This window comes from Chroicocephalus ridibundus, chromosome 16 (assembly GCF_963924245.1).
Source record: "Chroicocephalus ridibundus chromosome 16, bChrRid1.1, whole genome shotgun sequence".
Lineage (NCBI taxonomy): Eukaryota > Metazoa > Chordata > Aves > Charadriiformes > Laridae > Chroicocephalus > Chroicocephalus ridibundus.
The window spans coordinates 5,751,566-5,773,767 of record NC_086299.1 but is presented as its reverse complement, the minus strand read 5'-3'; the positions used below and the strand labels follow the sequence as shown (position 1 = coordinate 5,773,767).

Genomic DNA, 22,202 nt, shown 5'->3' with positions numbered 1-22,202 from the left:
CTGGAGAGGGATAGGAGTTCATACCCTGACGGCATATGGAAAATCTGGATAAGCTGTGATTTTTATTTCTGAAGTTTGAAGAGGTCCTACTGTGAGTCCCAGGGTCTCCGGGTGATGCTGCCATAGTCTCTGTGCATGTCAACGTGCCGTAAATCCTGGCAAGGCTCTCTTTAGCACGAAGCATTTAGCATACAGTTGGTTTAATCCTCTAATCTTATCAAGCACTGACATAAGCGAGAACTGAACAGATTAATTCATTCTAAAAAATCAAACCCTGTTATATTTCTCAATGTAGTGCCCAAAATTTCTCCTTTCACTTACCTGATTGACTTATTTTTTTTACCCATTGTTTGTTTAAAAGTATCTGACTATGGATTTGGGCTCAGCGGTGAAAGGTAATTGGCTCTCCCGTGATGTGAGTTTATCTGCTGTTAAAGAAGCCTCAGGGGATTTCAGGATCAGAGCCAGTAAAGTGGTCTGGGAGCCTTGGTTACTGGAAGTTGCAAGGTTGGCAGAGGAAGGAGCTGCTGGAAAGTGTGGGTACTTGTTACCCCCTTGGTGACAAGCAGTCCCATTTACTTTTTGTTCCTTTTGTGCCAGTCAAGAGGAGTGGAACATGTCCTTTGCATTCCTCCTTTCCACACACCTGCCTGTTTCTCTCTCTATGGAGAGATAAAACAGTCCTCACGAGGTGTGTGTGCAAGCTGCCATTCGGCTCTGTGAATGTGTGGCCAGGGGCAGGGGAATGTGTTTCCAGGCCTCGTGATGAAGTTGAACAATGAAATATTAGTTTCTAGCACTCCGTTATGTCTCCCCTGCGATACCACAGAAGAGGCTATCTCTTTAAATGATTGATTTCACACAGATTTACTTGAGTTCATTCATCTTGATGCAGCTTTACCAAGGTGAATTTTCTCTGAGATCTTGCCTTACTGATGTCTCTTCTAAGGGCTGGATCCTGCCTCCTTTCCTCTTCCCGAGCAGTACCTTATTTCATGAATAGCTCTGCTGCATTCAGTGAGACTGCTTAAAGAGTAAGGTGCTGTAGTGCCTGTGACTCAGACTAATGCAAGTCAATTTAAAGGACAGATTAAACGCAGTGTGAGTATGGATTGCAGTGCCTGGCCTTTAATGAATAATTCAGGAACATGGAGGAGACAGTGTAAGAGTTAAGTGCTTAATCCAGCTCTAGGTGAAGTCAGCAAGAGACTTTCCATAGACCCCAGTCCAGAATATGTTTCAGCATGGGGTTTACCTGTGAGTTTGTAAGTTGTCCCATTGATGGCAGTGTGCTTCAGGCATGAGCTACAGCAACTGTCTGAATTAGCACCCAGTAGAGTATTATTTACGACCCTCTTGCCTGTCATACTGTCATTAACTGTCCTCTGCCGCACCATGAGAGAAGTTTTCTGAGGTCTCAGCACTGCTATTGAGTCATGCTTTTCTATTATTCTAAACCAGAAGAGATTAGTAACTGGAGTGCCACACCATTAACAGGAGAAAATACAGACACAAGAAGTTTGGCAAAACAAGCTACAAGGTTTAATTTTAGTTGGTTCACGCTGGGGATGATGCCCTCCTTTTGCAAGAACAAGGCACTTGCGTGTCATATGGATTTCATCAGAACTGGACACTCAGCACTTCACAGCTCAGGAGTCCACTTGTGTCTATTCCTGCCGGTGGCTGAGAGCGATTTGACTTTGTGGGGGTGAGTTGAACCCCCAGGCACTGGAACCGCTCCTGGGAGACCCGTTGTGGTGGGGATGGCAGAAGAGCTCCCTTCTGCTGATGGGAAGCAGAGGATGGTCTGCACTTGCAGCTCTTGTTTTGTGCTGTGGGTCTGTAGTAACTGGGAATCCTGTCCTTCCGGCTGCCCAGAGGGATTTGCTTTCCCATATAGGTACAGTTCAGCTAGTCATAAGCAGTGCTGATTTTTTGATGACAGGACCAAAGCATCTCCTCTTTCTGATTGTAACTCTGGAAGTATAAATCTTCCAGTGAAACCTCTGCCCTTGCTCTCAGCCTGCAGATCCTGGCAGTGCAGCAGGCTTTGCTGGTCTGCTGGGGGGTACGCATGCCCATTGCAGAGCAGGGCACCCCAGACATAGGCTGTCTCCTGCACTGAAATTAGGGCTTCACAGGTACCTGACCTTTTTTCCTGTTTTGAGTTATCTCTGCTTGCTGGGAGAAAAGGTTTGGGGACCAAGGCTGGGATACTTTCCCTGCCATCTGCCTTAAGGCAGCAGACTTGAAAGCTGGCACAATTAATTCCTGATCTTTGCCAAGCTCTGTTAATAGGGAATGGCTCCTCCTGAATAGAAGGCAGTTCATGTTACATAAATAGCGGAGAAGGGGGAGAGGCCGATGTGTTTGCAGGGGATGAAAGACATACTGGCGGTCATCTGGTTCTTAAACTGCTGCTGGTCTTGACTCTCTGCTTCTTTACAGGGGGGGAATCAGAGGTGAGAATCATTTATTTTCTGCCTGGACTTCAGGGTGCGGATGCTATTGCTTCTGGGGCCTGGTTCTGCAGCTGCGATCTCCCTCGCTCTGGTAAATGCAGTCATGTCAGTGAAGTCACTTTGGGTTTGTTACTGGGAATGTGAGCTCAGGACCTACCTGCTAAGATGACTACATGGGCAAGCTTGTATGGGCTTCAGGGCATCCTCTCTGATGCTGCCACAGATTTTCTTGCCACCTTACTTTCGCATAGCAGACATTGCTTTGACCTGAACACGGAGTAGGGTTCTAGGAGATCTCTAGTTTTACTCTGAGCTCACTCAGCTGTCTGATGTTGGGCTAGGAAGTCTCAGGGTCTCTGTTTCTTCATCTATACGTGGTGATATATATATTTAATAAATAATAATAAAGCCCTGTGTTAAATTGACACTTTCATTTCCAGGATCATTTGGCTCAATACATTGTTTCTTTCATGGTCTATTTGCAAAAATGCATCATAGGAACCTTGTTTCCCCCTGTCTTCCCATGTTCTTAAAGGATCTGTGTATTTGCAGACCAACAGGAAACTCATGTGTTAGCATCACAAGCCTCTGCTGGGTATCAGTTTTTTCCCACTTTATGATATTGAGCATGGGAGGAGCTGGAGCACCTGGTAATCAAAGCAGAGGATTGGGAAGAGTTGGGTCCTACTGTTGCTCTGCCATGAATCTTGTGATTTCTGAGATGCTCTGGAAGGTCGCTGTAGCAAAGACAACTCTGGGTTTTGGATACCTCAGTTTCTGGGTGCCCAGTTTGTGTCACTGTTAACTGGAGTTGTAGGTACCACTGCTGCTCCCCAAATGGCAACTCAAACCAGGGTCCACTTAACCATATTAGTTGTAACTTGCCTGGTCTGTATTTAGTTTCTGTTAAAGTCAGCAAAAGTTGTGGCTGAATTCCAGCAGAGCTGGAGCTAGACTGTGGAGCCTCGCTTAATTCATTTGTAAACTTGCATATAATCCGACCTATTTCCCTAGAGGAATAAGGGAATTGGATCTGATAGGTGTTTGCAAAGGGTTTATGCAGTCTCTGATAGAAGCTGATATGATGCACAAATGCAAAGCGCTCTTTGTTCCTAGGGGGATGTGCTATATGATGACTTGTTTCTTGGCTCTGTTTTACACCCAGGAGCTGAGAATGAATTGCTTTTGAGTGCTGTATTAAGGTCTGTGGAGACAATTTGGGGGAAAAAAAGCAAACCAACACCTAATCCTTTCTACTGCGTGGGGTAGAGCTGAGCATGCAACACACTTGATTCCCTGAATCAAGTAATTTGTCTTTTCGTTCCTCCTTTTAACAAGGCAAATGAATCCCTGAAGATGGGGCGGCAAACTCAGATTTGAACTAGAGCCCAATGGAGCATTTTAAATGTGGCTGAGAAAAGCCCAAAGCAACCCTGGCTCCTGCTTGTAAATCAAACCTGGCCAATTCCTCTGTCTTCATATTTCCTCTGCCACCTCTTTCCCTCCACCTCCCCCCTCGCACGCCCTCCCACTTGCTCTCCAGCTAACAACTCATGCGCCAAGTTTAATCTCCAAGCCAATTTTTATGGCTGAGTTGAAATGGAAAGGTGGACAGGCCCACAAGAGCATGAAAGTGACTCAATAAAACAGTGGGCTCCATTTAAACTGAGGTCCCTGAGTCTAGACAATATAGACAGCATCTTGTTTTGAAAGCTAAATCTATTTTGCTGGAAAGCTTGAGCTAGTTCCTGAACCATGCAGGAAGCTGCTCCTTCTGGTGCTTCCTGCCAGCCATTACAATTTCCAAACTCCAGGATCAGGCATCACACGCTGTGGTTCTTCAGCACCCACTGAGCACTTCTCAGTGCCTTGGACTCACCTGAGTGTCAAATCTATGCACCTGCTTTTAAATGGAGTGTCTCAGAGTTTGATGTATATGCTTTGAGACATTTTTTTTTTCCCCACATACAACCCAAATTTTACTTCCAAGGCCACCTCTTCTTTCTCCCAATCCTAACCCTTACACCTCAGCTCTGTCACTTCACCTGGGGCTCTTTGAGACAGGCAGCAAGGGGGCAACGGAGCTGTGACCTTTGGTGTTCTTTGGTCCGTTTCACTTTTGTCACTGATGTCAATATACCGGTGCACAGAGCATGGTAGAAACGCTGCAGAGTCATAAGGAGCTATAAAACATGAGCCTATGACAACTGGAAACAAGATATATCAGCAGGTGAATGTTTCATCCCCTGTGGCACTGCTTAAGCTGAAGAAAAGAAGCTTCATTCCTGTAAATCCGCTACATGGAACCAATTCCTTGGTGAAAGTTACCTCGCACTAAGTGCTGAGCCCATAGCATAGGTTTCTGTGTAAGTGGTACAGTAAAGCATTTGACCTTATTTAGATTCTGATAACAGAGAGCTATACTGCAAGTAGCAGAGACAGACGAAGTTAAGACTATGATGACATTTCTTTTACAGACTTCTTGCTGTTTCTTGTATTTCTGATGTGTTGTGGGGGAGATCGTTCCTTCTGGATCTGAATCTTGGCAAACATGTGGCTAAATTCATTCCTGCGTGCACAACACCTGCGTGTATTCCCATCTGTTTGGCTACGTTGCAGATCCTGGTACTGTTTGCATTTTCATTCCTCTGGCTGATTTGGGGAGTTTGTTCCCTTACTCGGACAACTGGGTGAGTGTGGTTCCACTTCAGCATAGAGCAGTGGAGTGAGTCCCTTTGAAAAATCAATTTACAAATGTCTGTGCAGGAATAGCCTGTGTTTGCTTGTGGAGGGGGATCCCAGAAGGCCCTGGGACAAGGCATGTTGTGAAGGGATGGACGATGGGATCTCAGGCTCCAGAATATGAGAACAATTCAGAATCAGATGATGTGGTTTGCCCCAGGAAAGCTAGAAAAACTAACAGCAGAGCCATGAATGTTTCCTTCATTTTTTTGCATTTTAACTGCAGGACTCGGTCCTGCAGTGAGCACAAGTAGCATCCCAGCCTGTGAATGCCTGGCTGAGGAGTGTGGCATGCGGTAAGGAAGGGGGAACAATTGCCTGAAATGCTTTGATCCTTTGCCAGATGGCAGTTCCTTGGTATCCTTTGGGTTGGACGGTTGCCTGTCGCGAGCTCCTGAGCTCGTGCAGCTCGCATGGCTGTGAGTCTCTGCATCTTTGGTGGTAGAAGGGGAATAGGGACAAGGGTGGTGTCTGTCTCTTCCTGAACTGCTCCTGTGCCAGGCTTAGATCACGCTCCAGGTCTGTGCTGGGAGGGAGGAGAAGAGGCAGCTCAGTCCTGATGGCCTAAATCTGTATCCTACGGATATGGCTTCACTGGCAGCTTCTGGGAGCTGCTGCCAGCAACATTTCCCTCCCTTGTACAGGGACTAACAGGAACCAGCTCTTAGTGTCTCTTGTCTGTATTGGGAAGCATCATGGACTCTCCCTGAGATTAATGTGTCATTAAAGCCTGTTTGCTTATTCTGAGACCCTGCCCCCTCGTCTGCTAACGGACTGCAGGACTGTGCTCATTGAGCTGTGGTAACATTTAATGTGAGTTTCTGCATGGTTGGTGCAGCTGGCAGTGAGCTTTAAGTCCTTGTACTGGCAGGGGATCTGCCGACGTGCTGCTCAGGCACTGAGGCATCTTGTCTTGTCTCCATATCCTCCCCTTCCCCTCAGGAAGTTTTCCTTCTGTTCTGAAAAACCTTGTGTTCACCCAGGTCCTGCTCTGGAGCAGTCAGCTATGGCACTAGAGGCTCTCCAGCCGCTGGGTTTTACACCTCTGCTTCCAGATCTCTCACTGATCCTGGGAAGATGAAAAAGCAGTGCTTTTTCATCTAATTCCAGAAGCACCAGGTTTTCATGGGAGGAGAGCAGCTAGCTGCATATGTTTCAGGGAGGGAGAAGTGTGGGAGGTAAGAAAGTCGTACCTGCTCAGATCCCACTTCATGGCTGCTGAGAGCCAGCTGGCTGCAAGCTACTTTGTGAGTCCCTCCTGATCCAGCAGTAAGTTGTCTATGGTTGACAATGGAATATGCTTGCTTCAGTTATTCCCACTCAGCTGTAGTGACTGTCAGGATGAATTCTGCCCAAAATTCAGGCCCTCACATTCTCAGAAATATGAGGCCTGCCTATATCATAGATGAGCTCAGCTCAGTGGATGGAGCTGGAATGGGGCATGAACAACCTTGGCTATGCCTTCTGCCCCCTCGTTTCTGAGAGGATTACAGCATCCCCCATTCCTCTTTCATGCTGGTATGTGGAAAGTCCTGCTGAAGAACTGAGTATGACTGAAATGCCATGGGAGCTGTGTCCCCACCACAGATTGGAGTCCTTACAGCCTTCGTGTTGTGAATCTGGCATTTTCATATGCCAGTAAATTATAGCAGCAAAAAGGCAAGACCTTTAGATCCATCAGAGTGAGACTTTGCAGCATCTGGAGTGAGACACTCTGGCCCATACAACTCAGACATGTGCAGATGGGACTTTTTGCCTGCACCTCCTTTTCCTGGAAGGACAGACCATGATGAGCAGAGCTGGGTGGATACAGACACTTCAGGTGAAGGGGAGTACTTGCAACATTTTCTTTTAACCTTAATTGTACTCCTTATGTTGGAGTGCAAGAAGTAGAGATGAAATAGCTGCCTGTCCCCTGCGTGGCAAGAAGGTCTGGCAGCACAGGTTGGCATTGCCGTGTTACCCCTCGTATTGCGGCTCACAGAGCCACAACCAGCACAAAGCGCCACTTAGGCTGCTGGCGAGAAAGCAGCTCACATGCGCGGGGAGGAAGAAATTGCCCTCCGCTTTCTCAGTAATGATGTAGCAGCTTATGGGGAGCCTCTGGAGAGGAGCCTTTAGGAGAGGGTGTTTTGATTAGTCCCAGAAGCACAGTGCACACACAAGCCAGCTATTGCTGGGGAGCGGCAGATGGAGGGGAGCACAGAGCCAGCCCTTGTCCTCGTACTTCCTCCTGCTGCAAGGAGCAGGTGTGGGGAGCAGGGGCAGAGCTGGGAATCCTGCAGCTGAGCATGGAGTGGTACTGGTGCCCACGGTGGCATAAACTGGGGAGCCTGAGCACGGAGTGGAATAATAAATGACTGGCAGGGGCTGACAGCAGGACTTAGCTTTCCTTTTCAGGGTGACAGTGATAGAATCATAGAATCACAGAATGGTTTGGGTTGGATGGGACATTAAAGAACATCTCCCACCAGCCCAGGTTGCTCCAAGCCCCATCCAAGCTGGCCTTGAACACCTCCAGGGATGGGGCAGCCACAGCTTCTCTGGGCAACCTGGGCCAGGGGCTCATCACCCTCACAGCAAAGAATTTCTTCCCCAGATCTCATCTAAATTTCCCCTCTTTCAGTGGTATGGGAAGCCTGAATTTATCTACACTAGCTTTGGGGATAGCTGTTTGTTCCAGGGACTTGCGAACTGGTGAATCCTCTCTGTGGTCTGAGATTCCTTCCTGGACTGAGTGACACTTCTTGGGATAATAATACAAGTCCCTGGTTTGTGGCAGCCATCTGTATTTAATGATCTGTAAAGGCTTTGCTATGAACACAAGCACTCAGGGACAGACACTGGAGCGTGGAAATCCACACACTTTTAACAAGCTTGTTATCTTGGGCCCCTGGTAGGAGGGATCCAGGGTGCTTTTGAAGTCTGTGTCAAGGCACCCAAAGGCACACAGCTGATCCAGAAGCCAGCCCTTTACTTAGCAACAGCAAGTGGCTCAGACAAAATCTAAGTAATTTTTGTAGTGGTTAGGTAAGTCATTTCTGAAGCATATCAGAGTCTCAGCTTGCTTGGCGCCCATGTGCAGAAACCTGTAAGTGCCACATGCCTGAGTGACAGCGGGGCCTTATCATTAACACGAGCAAGTAACTCAAGTGGTAAACGTGGCACAAGGCTGCAAGGCGTGTTTCCTGAGATTATAACCAAGAAGCTGTCTTCTAACACCTACGATCACTAGTTACAATTAACCAGGAGCAAATTATTTTATCAGGAAATGAATTTTCTTTGGCAATGACATGCATGTTAGCAGAGTTCTTGTGTAGGTTTACCTCTGCAGCGATCCTGGGATGGCAGGGCACCGAACATGCATGGTTCGATGCCAACAAATGCTGGTGACCTTTTGCTTTGAGAAGTGCCAGTATCAGCACATTGAAGCAAGTATTTTGGTCCTTTTGGATTTTTATTTTTTTTTAAATCTGTCAGGATACAGATGCTTCCTGGAGTCACTTAGGAAGTAGCACCCTAGGACAGACCTCAAAGCTGGTACCTGCTGGACCCATGGTGGGACTGCCTCAATTTCCAAAACTAGTGCCATATGAAGGTCTCCCCCTGATCAAAGGCTGTGGGATCAGCCTTTTTCCTAATTAAGGAAACATTCAGGAAGAGTGTGGTGTTAGATAGGAAACTCAGGTGGCTGAGCTAGTTCTTATTTGCAGGCATCTTACTCCTTGCAAAGTACAGTGGAGCTGCTGATTTCTGAAAGCAACAACCAAAAGCAAAAGCTTTTGCTGTACATCTTTTGTGGATCACAGCTGCAAGGTTACCTAGTTCTTCTGTCCACTTTCTTCTTGGTCTGTTCTATGTGCAGGTAGTAACTTCTCACACAGCAAAGCAAACACCTTTAAAACCAGTCTCTCTCCCTTTTCCCCGTATGCTGGTTCTTGCAGTCCTGCTTTTCCAGCCTGTTTCTTGCCCACTTGGCTGGGTTAGAGGTAAAGAGCGATGAGGGAACTGATGGTCCTTGTGCTCTCTGGCACTGTTAAGCCTTCTGAGGTGTCCCAGTGCTGGCTTGCACGTCGCTGGCTTGCACGTCACTGGTTTGCATAGATGGTGTGAAATTGGTTCTCGTTGTAGAGGTTGGATGTCCCTTGCCAGCGTAGAGGTTTTGTTGCACAGCAATGGTTACGCTTGATGTTACAGCTCAAATTATGCTTGCAGAACAAAGCCGAGTTTGCAGTTTGTTGCACACAGCTCCTGCCTGTGCCGTTCTGTGTACTCTAAGAAATTAGGTGTCTTGGGTGTCTTAAACTAGGTGCCCAAAATAAGTGTCTATTTTTTTTAGCTTCCGATCTCCTGAGCTCCCGCATCTGTCAGATGTGGACGACACCACCCCCTCCTTCTCAGAGATTCAAGGAGAGGATTCAGTTCAGTCCTGTTTGTTCAGCTCTCAGACTCTGTCGTGACAGGCAGTGTTGAAAAGCTCATGAGGAAATTAATAATTCTGCCTCTGAGCCAGGCTTGAGCGGCATGCAGGAAATGAGGCGTGAGACCACACGCTGAACAATGAGGAGAGAACAAGGTAGCGAATAGCTGCTGGGTTCGGGGAGCATCATCCATCGCATGCACTGGTAGGGGTCAGAGTCCTTGCCTTTGGACACCGGGCTTGGAGGAAAAACTGCACTGCAAAGCATTTACAGAAGGGGGACAAATTAAGGATGCTGTGTCAGCCCTGAATTTGGCATTTCCTGACTGGTGAGTGCTTGACTTTGCAGCTAATCTTTCCACACTGTTTTTGGCATGCAATTATGAGTAGATCTAATCAGTGCTTGTCAGACACCTGGAATAGCAGGCGGGTGCAGGCAGGAGACCCTCGATGTTGTAGGCTGACAGTGCTCCAGCCAGCCTTTGTCCATTCTGAAAGCAGGTCGATAGATCGTAGAATCACTAAGGTTGGAAAAGACCTTTAAGATCATTGGGTCTGACTGGTTCCTTCCATTTCCAGCTGCTCTTAATCCTAGCCAGGGTGTAAAAGTGCCGGTAAGGGGAGAGAAGGGTAAGAGAGTCAGCAGTGAAAGGACACCTCAATTAGGAGTGAGTGTGCATGCATGTACTTAATTTCATAAACTTTGGGAGGTAAGACAATCCTCCATCCTATATGCAGCCCTATCTATTGTCTTGCCTCCTGTGGGCAAGTGGAATTGCAGACGATAGAGCTTTAAATACATATTAAAAAAAAAAAAAACTGTTGAACTTTTTTCCCAGCAAACACATTCAGATCATTGCGCTGCAATTCCAATAGCACTGTGCTGCTGGAGCATTTTGACGTCATTCTGATCTGCAAAGTGCCTGGGGTCTGGCAATGTTTTGGTGCATTTTACCAAAGGATTTAAAGCAAGTGGGAAGGGAAATGCAAAGGGCCCAGAAAGACAACAGATTAAAGCCTTGTTGCTGCGTTGTGCTGTAGAGCTGGAAAAGTAGACCTGCTTGATTAATAATGGTGGAGCCAGCCCAGCCAACAGTTTAAACCAGTGCCTTTAAGCAGTATGTGCATCTCTGGGCTTGTGTCCCACTGAAACAGGTTCTGGGTAGTGTCCTCAGACACAGGTTCTGGTCAATGGCTGAATTAAGCCAGTGTTTTCAGAAGTATTTCAGGAGATTCAGGGTCAGCTGTGCAGGGCCTGCTTTATTTTTCCAGGCGTGCAACACCTCTGAAAGTCAGACCCCCAATTAGGGGCCCAGAAATTGTATCTGATTCCTCCTTACTGTTTCTTTTTCCCCCACTGGTGAAAGGTAGCCTGCACTGGCAAAGGGCAACACAAAGGGCTTCCTCCATGCACTCAGTCATGGCTGCATTGAGAAAAAGCCCTTCTTGGTTGGTTTTCAAAATGATGCTTCTAGACTAGTCTCAGTGATTCAAGTGCAGAGCAAAGCTCTGGTCCTGAGTCTCTGTCACTGTGGAGCCCTGCTTTAGAGTGGGTATACATTAGTGATACCCTCCAGTTATTTTTTCATGGCCAGAGCTGTGTACAACGTTCTCCAGCATAACAGGGCCTGGGAGGCACTGTGTCCATCCCTGCTATCGACTGTGCATCGTTACAGAGAGGTAGCTTTTTGCAGGAGCTGGGTGCTCTTAGGATGATTTTGCAAGCACAAAGCCCATTTCTCTCCCTCTTAGAGGAACTTTATATAGCTAACAAAGGGGCCTACAGCTGCCTTTGGTAGAAACTCCAAGAGTTTTCAGGAATGCAAATAGGATCACAAAACTGCTAGCTCTGCTCTGAAAGCTTTGCCCATGGGAGAAATGAATGTGAAGTTTAATTATTTTGTCGATAGGAATCTCCCATATTACAGAAATTGTCTTTCCCTCCTTCTTGCCTTGTGCTTTCTTTCCTTTTTTCTTTCTAGCTTGCTGATGCACAAGGCTTCCTTTTTCCTGTAAGAAGGAACAACTGAGTAATTGAAATGGAACACTAGTGAGGACTTCTTAATCTGAAAGTCAGCATTAATTAGTCAGGTCGGGTGTAATTAGGTTCCTCATCTGTCACTGCCTCTCCCCAACTTGTCAATGACTTTCTTCTATACTAGATTTCACTGAAAAAGAACTCCGTCACGTGGGAGCTGCATGGGGTTTTTTCTTGGTTGGGGTGCAAGTGAGCGACAATCCCTGCAGGGCTGTTGGGGTCTGAGCTGGATCCCACCTGCTGCAGTTAAGGGCAAAACTCTTGCTGATCTTAAGGTCTCCCAGGTTTGGCTTTGTCCCTTCTTTTCTGCTGTGTGTAAAGTTCACAGGAGCCATAATTATTCCTACCCTGTGCTCCACGGCCCTGCAGTGCTTTAAATGCTTAATTCAATCAGACTGGTACGTTGCAGCAAGAGGTGGAGGATGCCCAGGTTAAACTGCTGAACAGGGGTGCAAATATCAAGGGGCTCGTAGGCCCAGTCTGCCAGTCACTGGTTCATCTGTGACGGTCATCCAGGGAGGAGAGGGGTGAGCCTCTTCCATTGGCCTCTGGCAGAATTCATGGCTGTGGTGCTGAGGTTCAGTTGCAGGTTGTCTGGTGTGCAGCGCCGGGGGGTGGCTCAGATCTGATGTGAGAGAGCCTCTATGCTCCTCTGGACAAAAGTGTGCCCATTGTCACTGAAAAAAATAGCCTTGGCAAGGAGACCTTCCTTGTCTTCCTCCTCTCCACACTGCTGCTGTGGCCTTGAAGAGGCAAACCAGATCATCAGCTGGATCCTGGCGTAGCATAGTACCTTCCGTAAAGCTGTGTGTCTTTATACCAACGCAGGGTTGGAAGATGTGAGTCTCTCCATGGCCATGTCTCTTTGCTGTGATGGATTTTCTGAACTCACATCTTCAGATCAGGAAGTTTCTTCATCCTGGGAGGGTGCTGAAATGGTCCAGCAGTCTGAAGGCTGAATGCTAAGGGAGGACTGTACTACAGACTGCTCCTTCCCTTCCCCTCTTGAATCCCCCTCCTACCCTCCCTTTCCAGCTCAGTTATTTTTCTACAGGGTCCCTCCAAGCTCAACTGTGCTTGCTTACTTCTCCCCACTTCCCTGTTCCCTATCCCCAGGTGGTTCTTGGCTGTCTGAACGAGCGAGGCAGCACAGATGAACGTGTGCCGATGCCAGGCCAGGAGGTGGGTAAGCTGAATGCAAACTGTGCAGGCTCAGCTTTGCCAGAGGAGAGCAGGGTCTGTGACTTCTCTACAGCTGTTAGGCAAAAGCCCCTTCGCAGCTTACTCTCCGTAGGCGGCTCTGCAGAGCAGAACTATGCAGCTCTCCAGCCCTGCTGTTGAACTTCATCCATATCGTGGTAGTATGGGGAAGGGAAGGGGCCTCACATTTTCCCCGTGTCAGATACACTGGGGAGACCTGCCCCTTGCTTTGCCCCTGTCTTGCTCTGAGCTGGCTGTGCAGCGTGCAGCCTGCCCACGCGGTCTGCCTTTGCAGGGCCGTGCAGAAAGCAGGAGCCGCTGCAGGCTGTGTGGGTAGGCTTTTGGAGCTCTTTGTGCTCGAGCAGCTGGTTCAGGGGCTGTCCTTCACTGGGTGTGTGGTGGCAGCCTAGCCCCCTTCTCAGCACGCATCTATTGAATGCTTATATGTTCCTGATGGAAAACCCTGAAAGCATCAGGAGAGTGGGAATGGGGTCCCTGACATGGGCACCCCATGGTGACATGGGCACCCCATGGTGACTTCAGCTGTGGCTCTTAGTATTTATTTGCTAAGTGCTCTGCACAGTTTCCTTTACTTTTCTCTGACTTGATTGAAGCTCTGCCTGTAGCAACACCTTAAATCTGAGCCAGGAAGCTTCTTTACAGGAGGTTCTGCCACCCTACTGGTGGCAAAACCAGTCCTGACTGGTTTTGAATGAGCAGAAAGCCTGTTTGCTTTGGAAGGGGCAGAGGGAAGCCCAAGAAAGCTGAATGCTTATCTCAACAGGCTGAATCGGTGCCTCTTCTCCAAAGAAACAGATCCAGGGCTCCTAGGAGTGCTCTTATCCTCTGCTCCTTCCAACCTGGAGCAGGCTAAGCTTGCACAGAGGCGAGACAGAGCTTTGATTAGGGCTGCAGGATTAGGTCCACTGTGCATACTCTGGAACTGAAAAACTAACTGGGCCATGCTTCAATGCTGGGAGTCCCTGGGTAGCACAGGAAGCGGTGGAAGGAAAACAGGCCAGCCCCCAAGTAGAATTCAAGCAGAAAAAATGCATTAACTCCCCTTCTGGCTGATTTCAGGGTTTATCTCCCCCGCCGATTCAGTTTGCCATGTTTCGGGTTGGATAAGCTTTCATCCTGACCCAGGCAGGATCTGACGAAGGCGGTAAAGCCAGATGAGTCCCAAGGGCAATGCTAAGAGAGCTGTGTCTGGCTTTGCAGCCGAATCATGTGGTAAACTCTCTTTTGAAGGGAGTTCAGAGCTGTGGTGGAACTAGGGCAGGATGCTCACGCGTGCTTACACCGCATGCAGAGGGAGGCTGTCACCGTCAGGGGCAGCACAGCCCAGGTGCCTCCCTCCCCTTGCCCTTCCACCTGGACCAAATCTTGATCCTTCCCTGACTCAGTTCCCACGTGACGGCATATAATCTTGGGTCTTTTCCACCATTTGCTGTGCTGGAGTTTACACCAGCATCAGAATTTGTACCAGTCTTTAGCTAGAGGTTAGCACGTCTTGGTCTTCATACATTGTGGATGCCCGTCTGTCATAAGGTGGGATTTGTACTGACCATGAGAGTGGATGGAAGAGCCAGAGGGAGATGCCTGAGGTCTGATCCCTTCCTTGAGTTGAGGATTTAGCTCTTGGTTAAAAAAGATGGTATGATTCTTTTTCTGCTGGCTTATTACTATCTCATTCTCTCTCGTTTCCCTTTCTTGTCACGTCCAGGCTCTTCTGTTTCAGGATTAGAATCTTTTCCCTCCTTCTCCTCAGTAGCTCAATAAATGGGAAATTATTATGGCTCTTTACCTCTCTTTCTAAAGAGAGAATACATATGCTTGATCAGGTCTTGCAGTAACTCCATGCTGGAGTGGAGGTAACTGCATGTACACACCAGCTTGCCCAGATGGGATGAGTGAGGTTTGCAGCACCAATCTGCACTGCTAACGTGAGCTGAACTTGTGGCTTGGCTCTCTCTTAGAGGCAGAAGGGTGACGGTACTTCTCAGCCCAGCAGTGGATGGGACTTACACACTGGCTTGCACGTGCTGAGGATGTCTGTCTGCAAAGGTGGGCAGCCGGAGGGGACCTGAGCTGGGGCTGGTACTGGGCTGTGTTCAGGGGGGCTGGCGGGCCAGCAGGCTTTGGACACACAGGAGGGTGTCACTGCCTTCCACTGCTTTGTCAGCATTGATGGGATTCTGGCTTCTCTGTGGTGGGAGTTTGGGAGTATAGAATGTGGGAAAGAAGACAAAACTGCAGCAAGGAGCAGCTGGGAGAGGATTTATATGCAGGTTCAGGGACTTGAGGAAGCTTCTCCCTGCCATGGTGCAAGTAAGGCTGTCCATAAGCACCAACAGAAGAGCACATGGGTATGCATGGCCAGGAAGTTGAGCCGAAGGATCGCTGGTGCACCAGTCGCTGGTTTAGGCAGCCTTGTTCATCTGCTCTTGGCCTTGCCCCAGGGCCCAAGGCTCACACAGTGATGCATGGCTGTTCAGGGAAACTTTCAGATGCTCCCTGACTGTTCAGGATTATGCATCCTGAATATTAAAGAAATCTTAATGGAGACTAAAATCAGCTAGATTTCTCCTAACCTTTCCAGAGACTTGAACAAAGCCCTCTTTGCTTTGTTCTTGCTAACAGCCCTGTATGCGAAGGGGGAAACAAGACAGCAGAGCTTTGTGAGCTGCTCTCTCCTCACCCTATTTGTTAGCCTCCTGAGGATGTGGAGGTCTGGCAGAAGAGGGACTGTGGCCGTCTGCCATCAGTGGTGCCCATCTAGTTTTGCACTATGAAGTTGCAGAGCAGGAGGAGGATTCAGCACTGGCTTACACGTGCCCTCTCTGCAGCCTGGCTGAGGTGGTGACCCAGCTGCGTGATCCTAACCACAGTGAGGGGTTGGGAGAGTCCCTGCTCTCACACTGACAGGAAGGGTGGGATGTTTTCTGACAGTATCAGTTGCAGATTAAAGCCACTGATCAACATTTGCGCTTTCATAGGTGTGGGCAGGAGCAGGGAGGCTGGAGCTCAGAGGTTCCCAGTTCTCCACAGGCTCTGCAGTGCTGGGAGCACCCTGCCCAGCCTGACAGCATGGATGCTATCCAGACCAGAGTGAATCCCATGGGAGACATCCGCAGACATCACTCAGGCTGACCAGAGCCAGGGAGATTGCTGTGGCTCTTGCCCCTTTGCACATCCCTATTTTGCCAGGGAGCATTTCTGCCCCGTTGCTTTTCCTCTCGGCCCAAGTTCAGGCAGCTCCTAGAGTTAAGGGGTGCTGGCAATTCATCTTCTGCTGATAGAAGTCCTGTTAAAATAGAAACACTGGTTGGGAGCAAAGCTCGTAAATTGCTTCTGGCCTGTGTGTAAATTGCTGGCAACTATCAGGGTCAAGCAAGGGACTGAATCTGTTCATTCGTTCAGTGAGGGGGGGCTGCAGGCTTTGCTGGGAGCAGGGGAAGGGAGTGACACTTACAGGGTCTGGGCTTTGCTCTCGGGGATGACCACCTGTGGCTTCCTGGCTTGGGAGGCCACCATGCAACACCTAGGAGGGGCACATGGGAAAGTCTGAGACCCTGTGTGTGCTGGCAGCCCCCTGCAGAGGAGAGCGCCTCCCAGGGACTCTCCCTTACTTCCTGCCCAAGCATGGGCTGATCAGGGAGAGTTTCCTCCTTATTCCATGGGGGCAGGAACTGCTTTTGCTTCCTGGTTTTCTGGGAAAACCCACTCCATAAAAAATATCCCACAGGGGTGGAAGGAAAGCGGGGTTGTTTGGCCCTTTCCTTTCCCACGCTGACAGTGGATAGCCCTTCAGGGACTAGAGCAGGGTCACCGTGAGCTCTCTGGGGGACATTGGTATGTGCGAGTGTATGCGTACGTGTGTGTCTGCAAGTACGGGTGCATGTGCTTCTAGTTCTGTGTGTGCGCACACATGCACACTTTGGGGGAAAGATGAATACGGCTATAAATAGATGGGGGGAAATCTATTGTCAGTTTGAAGGAGAGGAAGACAGGTTCCCTTGCATTTTTCATCTGGTAGCATGAACTGTTCCCAGGTATGAGAACCAGGTTAGCTAATTAAATGTTCCTGGTGCTGCAGTCTGAGCAGCATACTGTGAATCCTCTGCCATCTCTGTGCCTGCTGTTCCTGGAGCCATGCAGAGCCCTCTTCTGCCAGAGCGCTGAGCTCTGGGAACTGTAGTTTGAACTTCCCCCCTCTATGGTTCCTCTGCCGGGTAGGGTGTAAGATACCCCATGGCAAACCTGTTCTTTCAGTGGCTGTAGCAAGTCTGTGGGGTTTGAAAGGGTCATGCTTTGCTGCTGAGGGTGCAGGGCTGAGAGCTGGAGTGTGCCTCTCTTCCTGGCTCTGCTGCTGAGATCCTTTGGCAACTGCTAGGGATTCATGGCTGGGCCTTGCTAACTGCTTTTCCCTACCTCTTTGTGCAGGTGCTGGACATGGACACAGAGGATGACCCCTTGTTACAGGATGCCTGGCTAGATGAGGAAGATGAAGAGGTAGCCTTCAGCTCCCGAAAGAGGCGGGAGGGTGCTCTGTTGTGTGGAAAAAGTCCATGCAGAGTGAGGCCCCTGCGTGTCATGCTGCCAGTGTCTGGCTTCTGGAATATTGTTGGCTGGGTATTTACCAACCCATGCTGTGCTGGCTTCATCCTTTTCCTGGGCTGTGCCATCCCTGCTGTGCTTGCTGTTGTCATGTTCCTCCACTACCCAGCCCTGGATATTGACATCTCCTATAATGCTTTCGAGATCCGCAACCATGAGTCCTCTCAGCGCTTCGATGCACTTGCCTTGGCCCTCAAGTCCCAGTTTGGGTCGTGGGGGAGGAACCGCCGGGACCTGGCTGACTTCACCTCTGAAACCCTGCAGAGGCTCATCTTTGAGCAGCTCCAGCAACTTCACCTCAATGCTTCCCACCTGGGGGTCAGTGCGCGGGTCAAGCGCAGCACCCCAGAGGGCAGGACGAGCTCCCCCAAGCCCCATGCCCACCTGAACCCAGGAAACCGGACTTCCCGAACTGGGAGAGGTACCCCACGCTGGGACTACTCCAGCACTTACATCAGTGCCAACACACAGACACATGCCCACTGGCGCATTGAGCTAATTTTTCTGGCTCGGGGGGACTCTGAGAACAACATCTTCACCACCGAGCGCCTGGTTACCATCCATGAGGTTGAGCGCAAGATCATGGACCACCCTCGCTTTCGGGAGTTCTGCTGGAAGCCCCACGAGGTCTTGAAGGACCTGCCCCTGGGCTCCTATTCCTACTGCTCCCCTCCCAGCTCCCTCATGACTTACTTCTTCCCCACTGAGAGAGGAGGGAAGATTTACTATGATGGCATGGGACAAGACCTTGCTGACATCCAAGGTGAGCTGAGGGCTGTGGGCAAAGGCTGACCCATTTAAGGCACGCATCTCCTGCAGGTTCAAGCAGTCACTTACTGGTGTACAGCTACGAGGGGTGGCTGCCTTGTGCAAAGAGGAAGATGCTGCCATGTTGTGCCTTGAGGAATCCTTTTTTCTGCTCTAGGGCCACCTTTCTACCCTTTCAGCAAAGCCCCTGCAATCCCAGTCATAGGTCACACAGGCTCCAACAGGCGAGTGAGAGGGACAAATGAGGGGGAGTCCTTCATTGTACAGATGCCTCCTACTGACCTTTTTCCCCTGTGAAGGACTGTGGTTAACTAAAAGAATGTCAGGTCTTGGACAGACAGTAGGAATGAGCTTCCCTTCTCTGTGGAGCAGATGAAAGAAGTCTGGGGGCTGCTCTTGAGCTTGAAAGGCAGCTTGTGAGTCACCAGCTGGAAAGGCTTCTATAAGGAGAGGAGGAGGAAGACCCTGCCTCCTCTTCCCAGCTTCGTACCCTGTACTGTGCCCCTCTCTGGTAGAGCAAAGGCTTTGGATGGTGAAAAAGAGGTGAATCATGAGGAGTCTGTAGGTGTGATGTGGCTGTGGGATGAAGCCTCCATCTGTCTCCCAAGCGAAGGCTGGAGATGATAGCTGTCCAGGAGCCATACTGGGAGCAGGCAAAGAATTAACTCCATCTGCTCCGCTATGAGTAACAGCTTTGCTACCAAAACAGGAAAGAGCCTATTTTGGGGGGGTTTTTTGATATGAACTCAAGAGAGCTTGGATTTTGGGGGTAGACAGGCAGTGTTTCTTACTCTTACTAGCTGAGTGCCACCATTTCTGCATCCTTGACACCATCAGATGGCAGAGGTACCAGGTCACAGCAGAGACAGGACCCCTCATCTTCCATAGGTGTTGTTTAGCTCTTGTGCTTCCCAGTGTGATAGAGTAGATATTGGCCCAGTGTAGGAGAACTAAGTGCATCCAACAGTGGGAGTATTGATGGGGAGGCTGTGTGCTTTCCTGCTTGGGGGAGCTGTGGTTGAGATGACAGTTGGGTGGAAAATGTGTTCCTAACAGTGAACTCCATGTAGGCAACATTACAAGCAGAGTCACAACGCAGAAGCGGAAGGTGAGTCTTTGTAATCCAGCGTTCCCCAGCCCTCCTTGCTCTCTATAAGGCAGCAGCAGTCAGCATCACTCTGAAAGGCAGGATCACTCCAAGTTTCCCTTTGTCAGACTAGACCCTGTGCCTTGCCAAGTCTGACCTAACAAAAGTGGCGCTGCTTTCTCCCACAGGGTCCCTGGAGCTGGCCATGACCCACCCTGAATTCTACTGGTATGTGGATGAGGGCTTGTCTGCTGAGAACATGAAGAGCTCCCTGCTGCGAAGCGAAATCCTCTTTGGGGCACCACTGCCGAACTACTACTCAGTGGAGGACCGCTGGGAGGAGCAGCGCCGCAAGTTCCAGAACTTTGTCATCACCTATGTGGCCATGCTGGCCAAGCAGTCCACAAGGTGAGGGTGTGTGCAGACAGGGCAGGTGCCTTGCTGGGAGCAGGTGAGAGACGGGAAAGGCAGAGGTTGCAGAGCATGGTGCTTGCTGTCGCACTAAAGGAGTGGGTGGAATAGGCCCTTCAGGGTGTAAAAGCTCTGTCTTAAGGTTTACTCAGGGCAGACGTACCTCCAATAACCCAGCAGCATTCAGCCTCACCTGGGAGGCACTGGGCACAGAAGGCTTGGCATGCCAGCTCAGACTGCTGGTCAGTCTCCAACAGTGCCTGCAGTATAGTGCTCCAGGGGAAGGAGAAAAAGCATCTCCTTTGAAGCTGGGCTGGGGCACAGTGTTGTGAATGAGGGTGGGAAGCATATGGCAGAAAACCACTCATATGCTTCCCTTTAATGCCACTTCCTACAGCAGCAACATGCTAGAGACATCAATAGAGACAATGGAAGGGAGCCAAAGCTTGAATCCAGTGCTGCCGTTCCACTCAGACTATGCCTGGCATTGGAGCTGCTTGCTTCCATCTCGCAAGTCCAATTTCACTGGCTCCAACAGAGCTGCTTCTCTGCCTTCCTGGTCTGAATTTGGCTCCGGTAGGTCTGATGCAAGGAGTGACGTGGTCCTTATTCTAGGCATCAACCTGTGGATCCAATTCTACTTTTGTTCATGACAGTGTAATTCCTTCCAGAACCATTTGCTCCTTGTACAGAGAGATGAATAAGTTTCAGGAAATTCAGGCTTGTTTCACCCTCAGGTCTGTATGACTCGGTGCTTGTAAGAGGGAGATGGTAAAACAGCAAAAAGGACTAGAAAAGTAGTCCAGTATCCAGACAGCTGAGGGAAGGCAGTGAGTCCCAATGGCAGTGTAACTTCTCAGTCTTCAGCTCTCTACTGCTCTGAATCTCAGTAGCTCCCAGAATGAAGGGATACCGCTCTTCAAAGGTAGTGTGAAATGCAGCCAGCCCTTGTCAGCGCTGAAAGCAGGCAGCCACAGAGCATTCTCAGCAATGGGCTGGCAGTGTGGGTTGCGGTTATGGGAAGCTGAAAGGGAACTGGGGCCAAGGCTTGGTTCTGTAGTTTGGATTCCTGATAGTCTCCTATGGTGCAGTGTTATTGTACTCCTGGTTAAATTATCTTGGATTATTTCCACTCAGAGCCTGCTTCCAGAAGCTGGTAAATCATATGGTTCATGATAAGCTCTCACTCTGCCTGCATCCGCTGGTTATTACCTTTGTGCTTAATATAATAAGCAATGATTAGGATTCCAGATGGAATTGGCTTTGGAGGCTTCAGGAGCTGTTTGCTGACAGCAGGAAGTCTATTAGTGCCAAAGACCTACCATCTACTGGAGGAATTTTTAAAATATTAGACCTGCTTTTTTATTTTTCCCTCCTTCTTGTGTGAACTTTGCCTCCAGCAGCAACCTTGTTCAACCTGTTCTCACCTCTCTGAGCTGTTTCCTCAGAGAACTGCCAAGTTTATTAGAGCAGTGACCTCCTTTGGCTCTAGGGGAGACACTGTGCTTTTTTACATGCCCTGGCTCTGCTCCCTTTACACTCAGCTCTGTCTACTCCTCTTCCTCCATATCTTCCCACCCTAGCAAAGTCCAGGTGCTGTACGGAGGGACGGATTTGTTTGACTATGAAGTGAGGAGGACCTTCAACAATGACATGTGGCTGGCCTTCATCAGCAGTAGCTGCATAGCTGTCTTGGTCTACATCCTTACCTCCTGCTCAGGTAGGCTGCAGTCACAGTCACGGCTGCCCTGCTCTCACACAAAGCCAAATATGCAGTGACTCCTGGGTCTGTGCAAGCCCCAGGAGAGGCTCTGATGCCCTGACACCAGCCTGACTCTGTGGCATAGCAGCATGCAGAAGGTCATGCAAGTCTGATTCTCCAGAGCAGAGATTTGTGGGCAGGATGCGGGGAAGGCTCACGGGAGAACAGGAATAAGATGCAAATTCCCATTTTAATAAGGCTGGTGTAAAGCTGATGTAATTTCATGGACGGGCCACATGGGAAGGAGCCTGCAAGTGGTGCTCTTGCAGCCCTGAACTATTCTGGGAAGGAGCCTGCAAGTGGTGCTCTTGCAGCCCTGAGCTATTCTTTGTCACCAACACACTCCTGGGAACCAGTATCCTCACAGGGCAGGTCTGAGGTGTATGTTCTCACAAGGGATGACCAGAAGTACTATTTTTCCCATGTTCCTTTCCTCCTATAGTGTTCCTGTCATTCTTTGGCATTGCCAGTATCGGGCTAAGCTGCCTGGTGGCTCTGTTCCTGTACCACGTCGTATTTGGAATCCAGTACCTGGGTATACTCAACGGTGTGGCTGCCTTTGTCATTGTGGGGATTGGTAAGCACGTCCTTACTCAAAACCTACCTGTGCTGCCTTGCCATATCTCCTGCCTGCAGGAGAGAGAAAGGTCATGGTGGCAAATGCAGATCAAATTTTCAAGCCCTTTCCCTCC

The 22,202-nt window shown here is 49.4% G+C and overlaps 1 protein-coding gene across 6 annotated transcripts in view; it reads left to right on the top strand.

The window, feature by feature from the left end:
* DISP3 (dispatched RND transporter family member 3) overlaps positions 1-22,202 on the top strand; it is a 43,131-nt gene that overhangs the window by 3,196 nt on the left and 17,733 nt on the right. For 2 of the 6 annotated variants that reach the window (XR_010073488.1, XM_063353702.1), the window contains exons 1-6: positions 2,463-2,553; positions 12,779-12,844; positions 17,309-18,245; positions 19,526-19,745; positions 21,332-21,468; positions 21,953-22,087. Coding sequence is in view for 5 of the 6 variants with exons in the window: in XM_063353702.1 (XP_063209772.1) it covers positions 2,503-2,553; positions 12,779-12,844; positions 17,309-18,245; positions 19,526-19,745; positions 21,332-21,468; positions 21,953-22,087 (1,546 nt within the window). In the remaining variant the exon portion in view is untranslated. Of the gene's footprint in view, positions 1-2,457; positions 2,554-9,914; positions 9,954-12,778; positions 12,845-17,308; positions 18,246-19,525; positions 19,746-21,331; positions 21,469-21,952; positions 22,088-22,202 lie in introns of those variants that run through there. The other 4 variants (XM_063353703.1, XM_063353704.1, XM_063353706.1 and 1 more) reach the window with 4 other exon arrangements.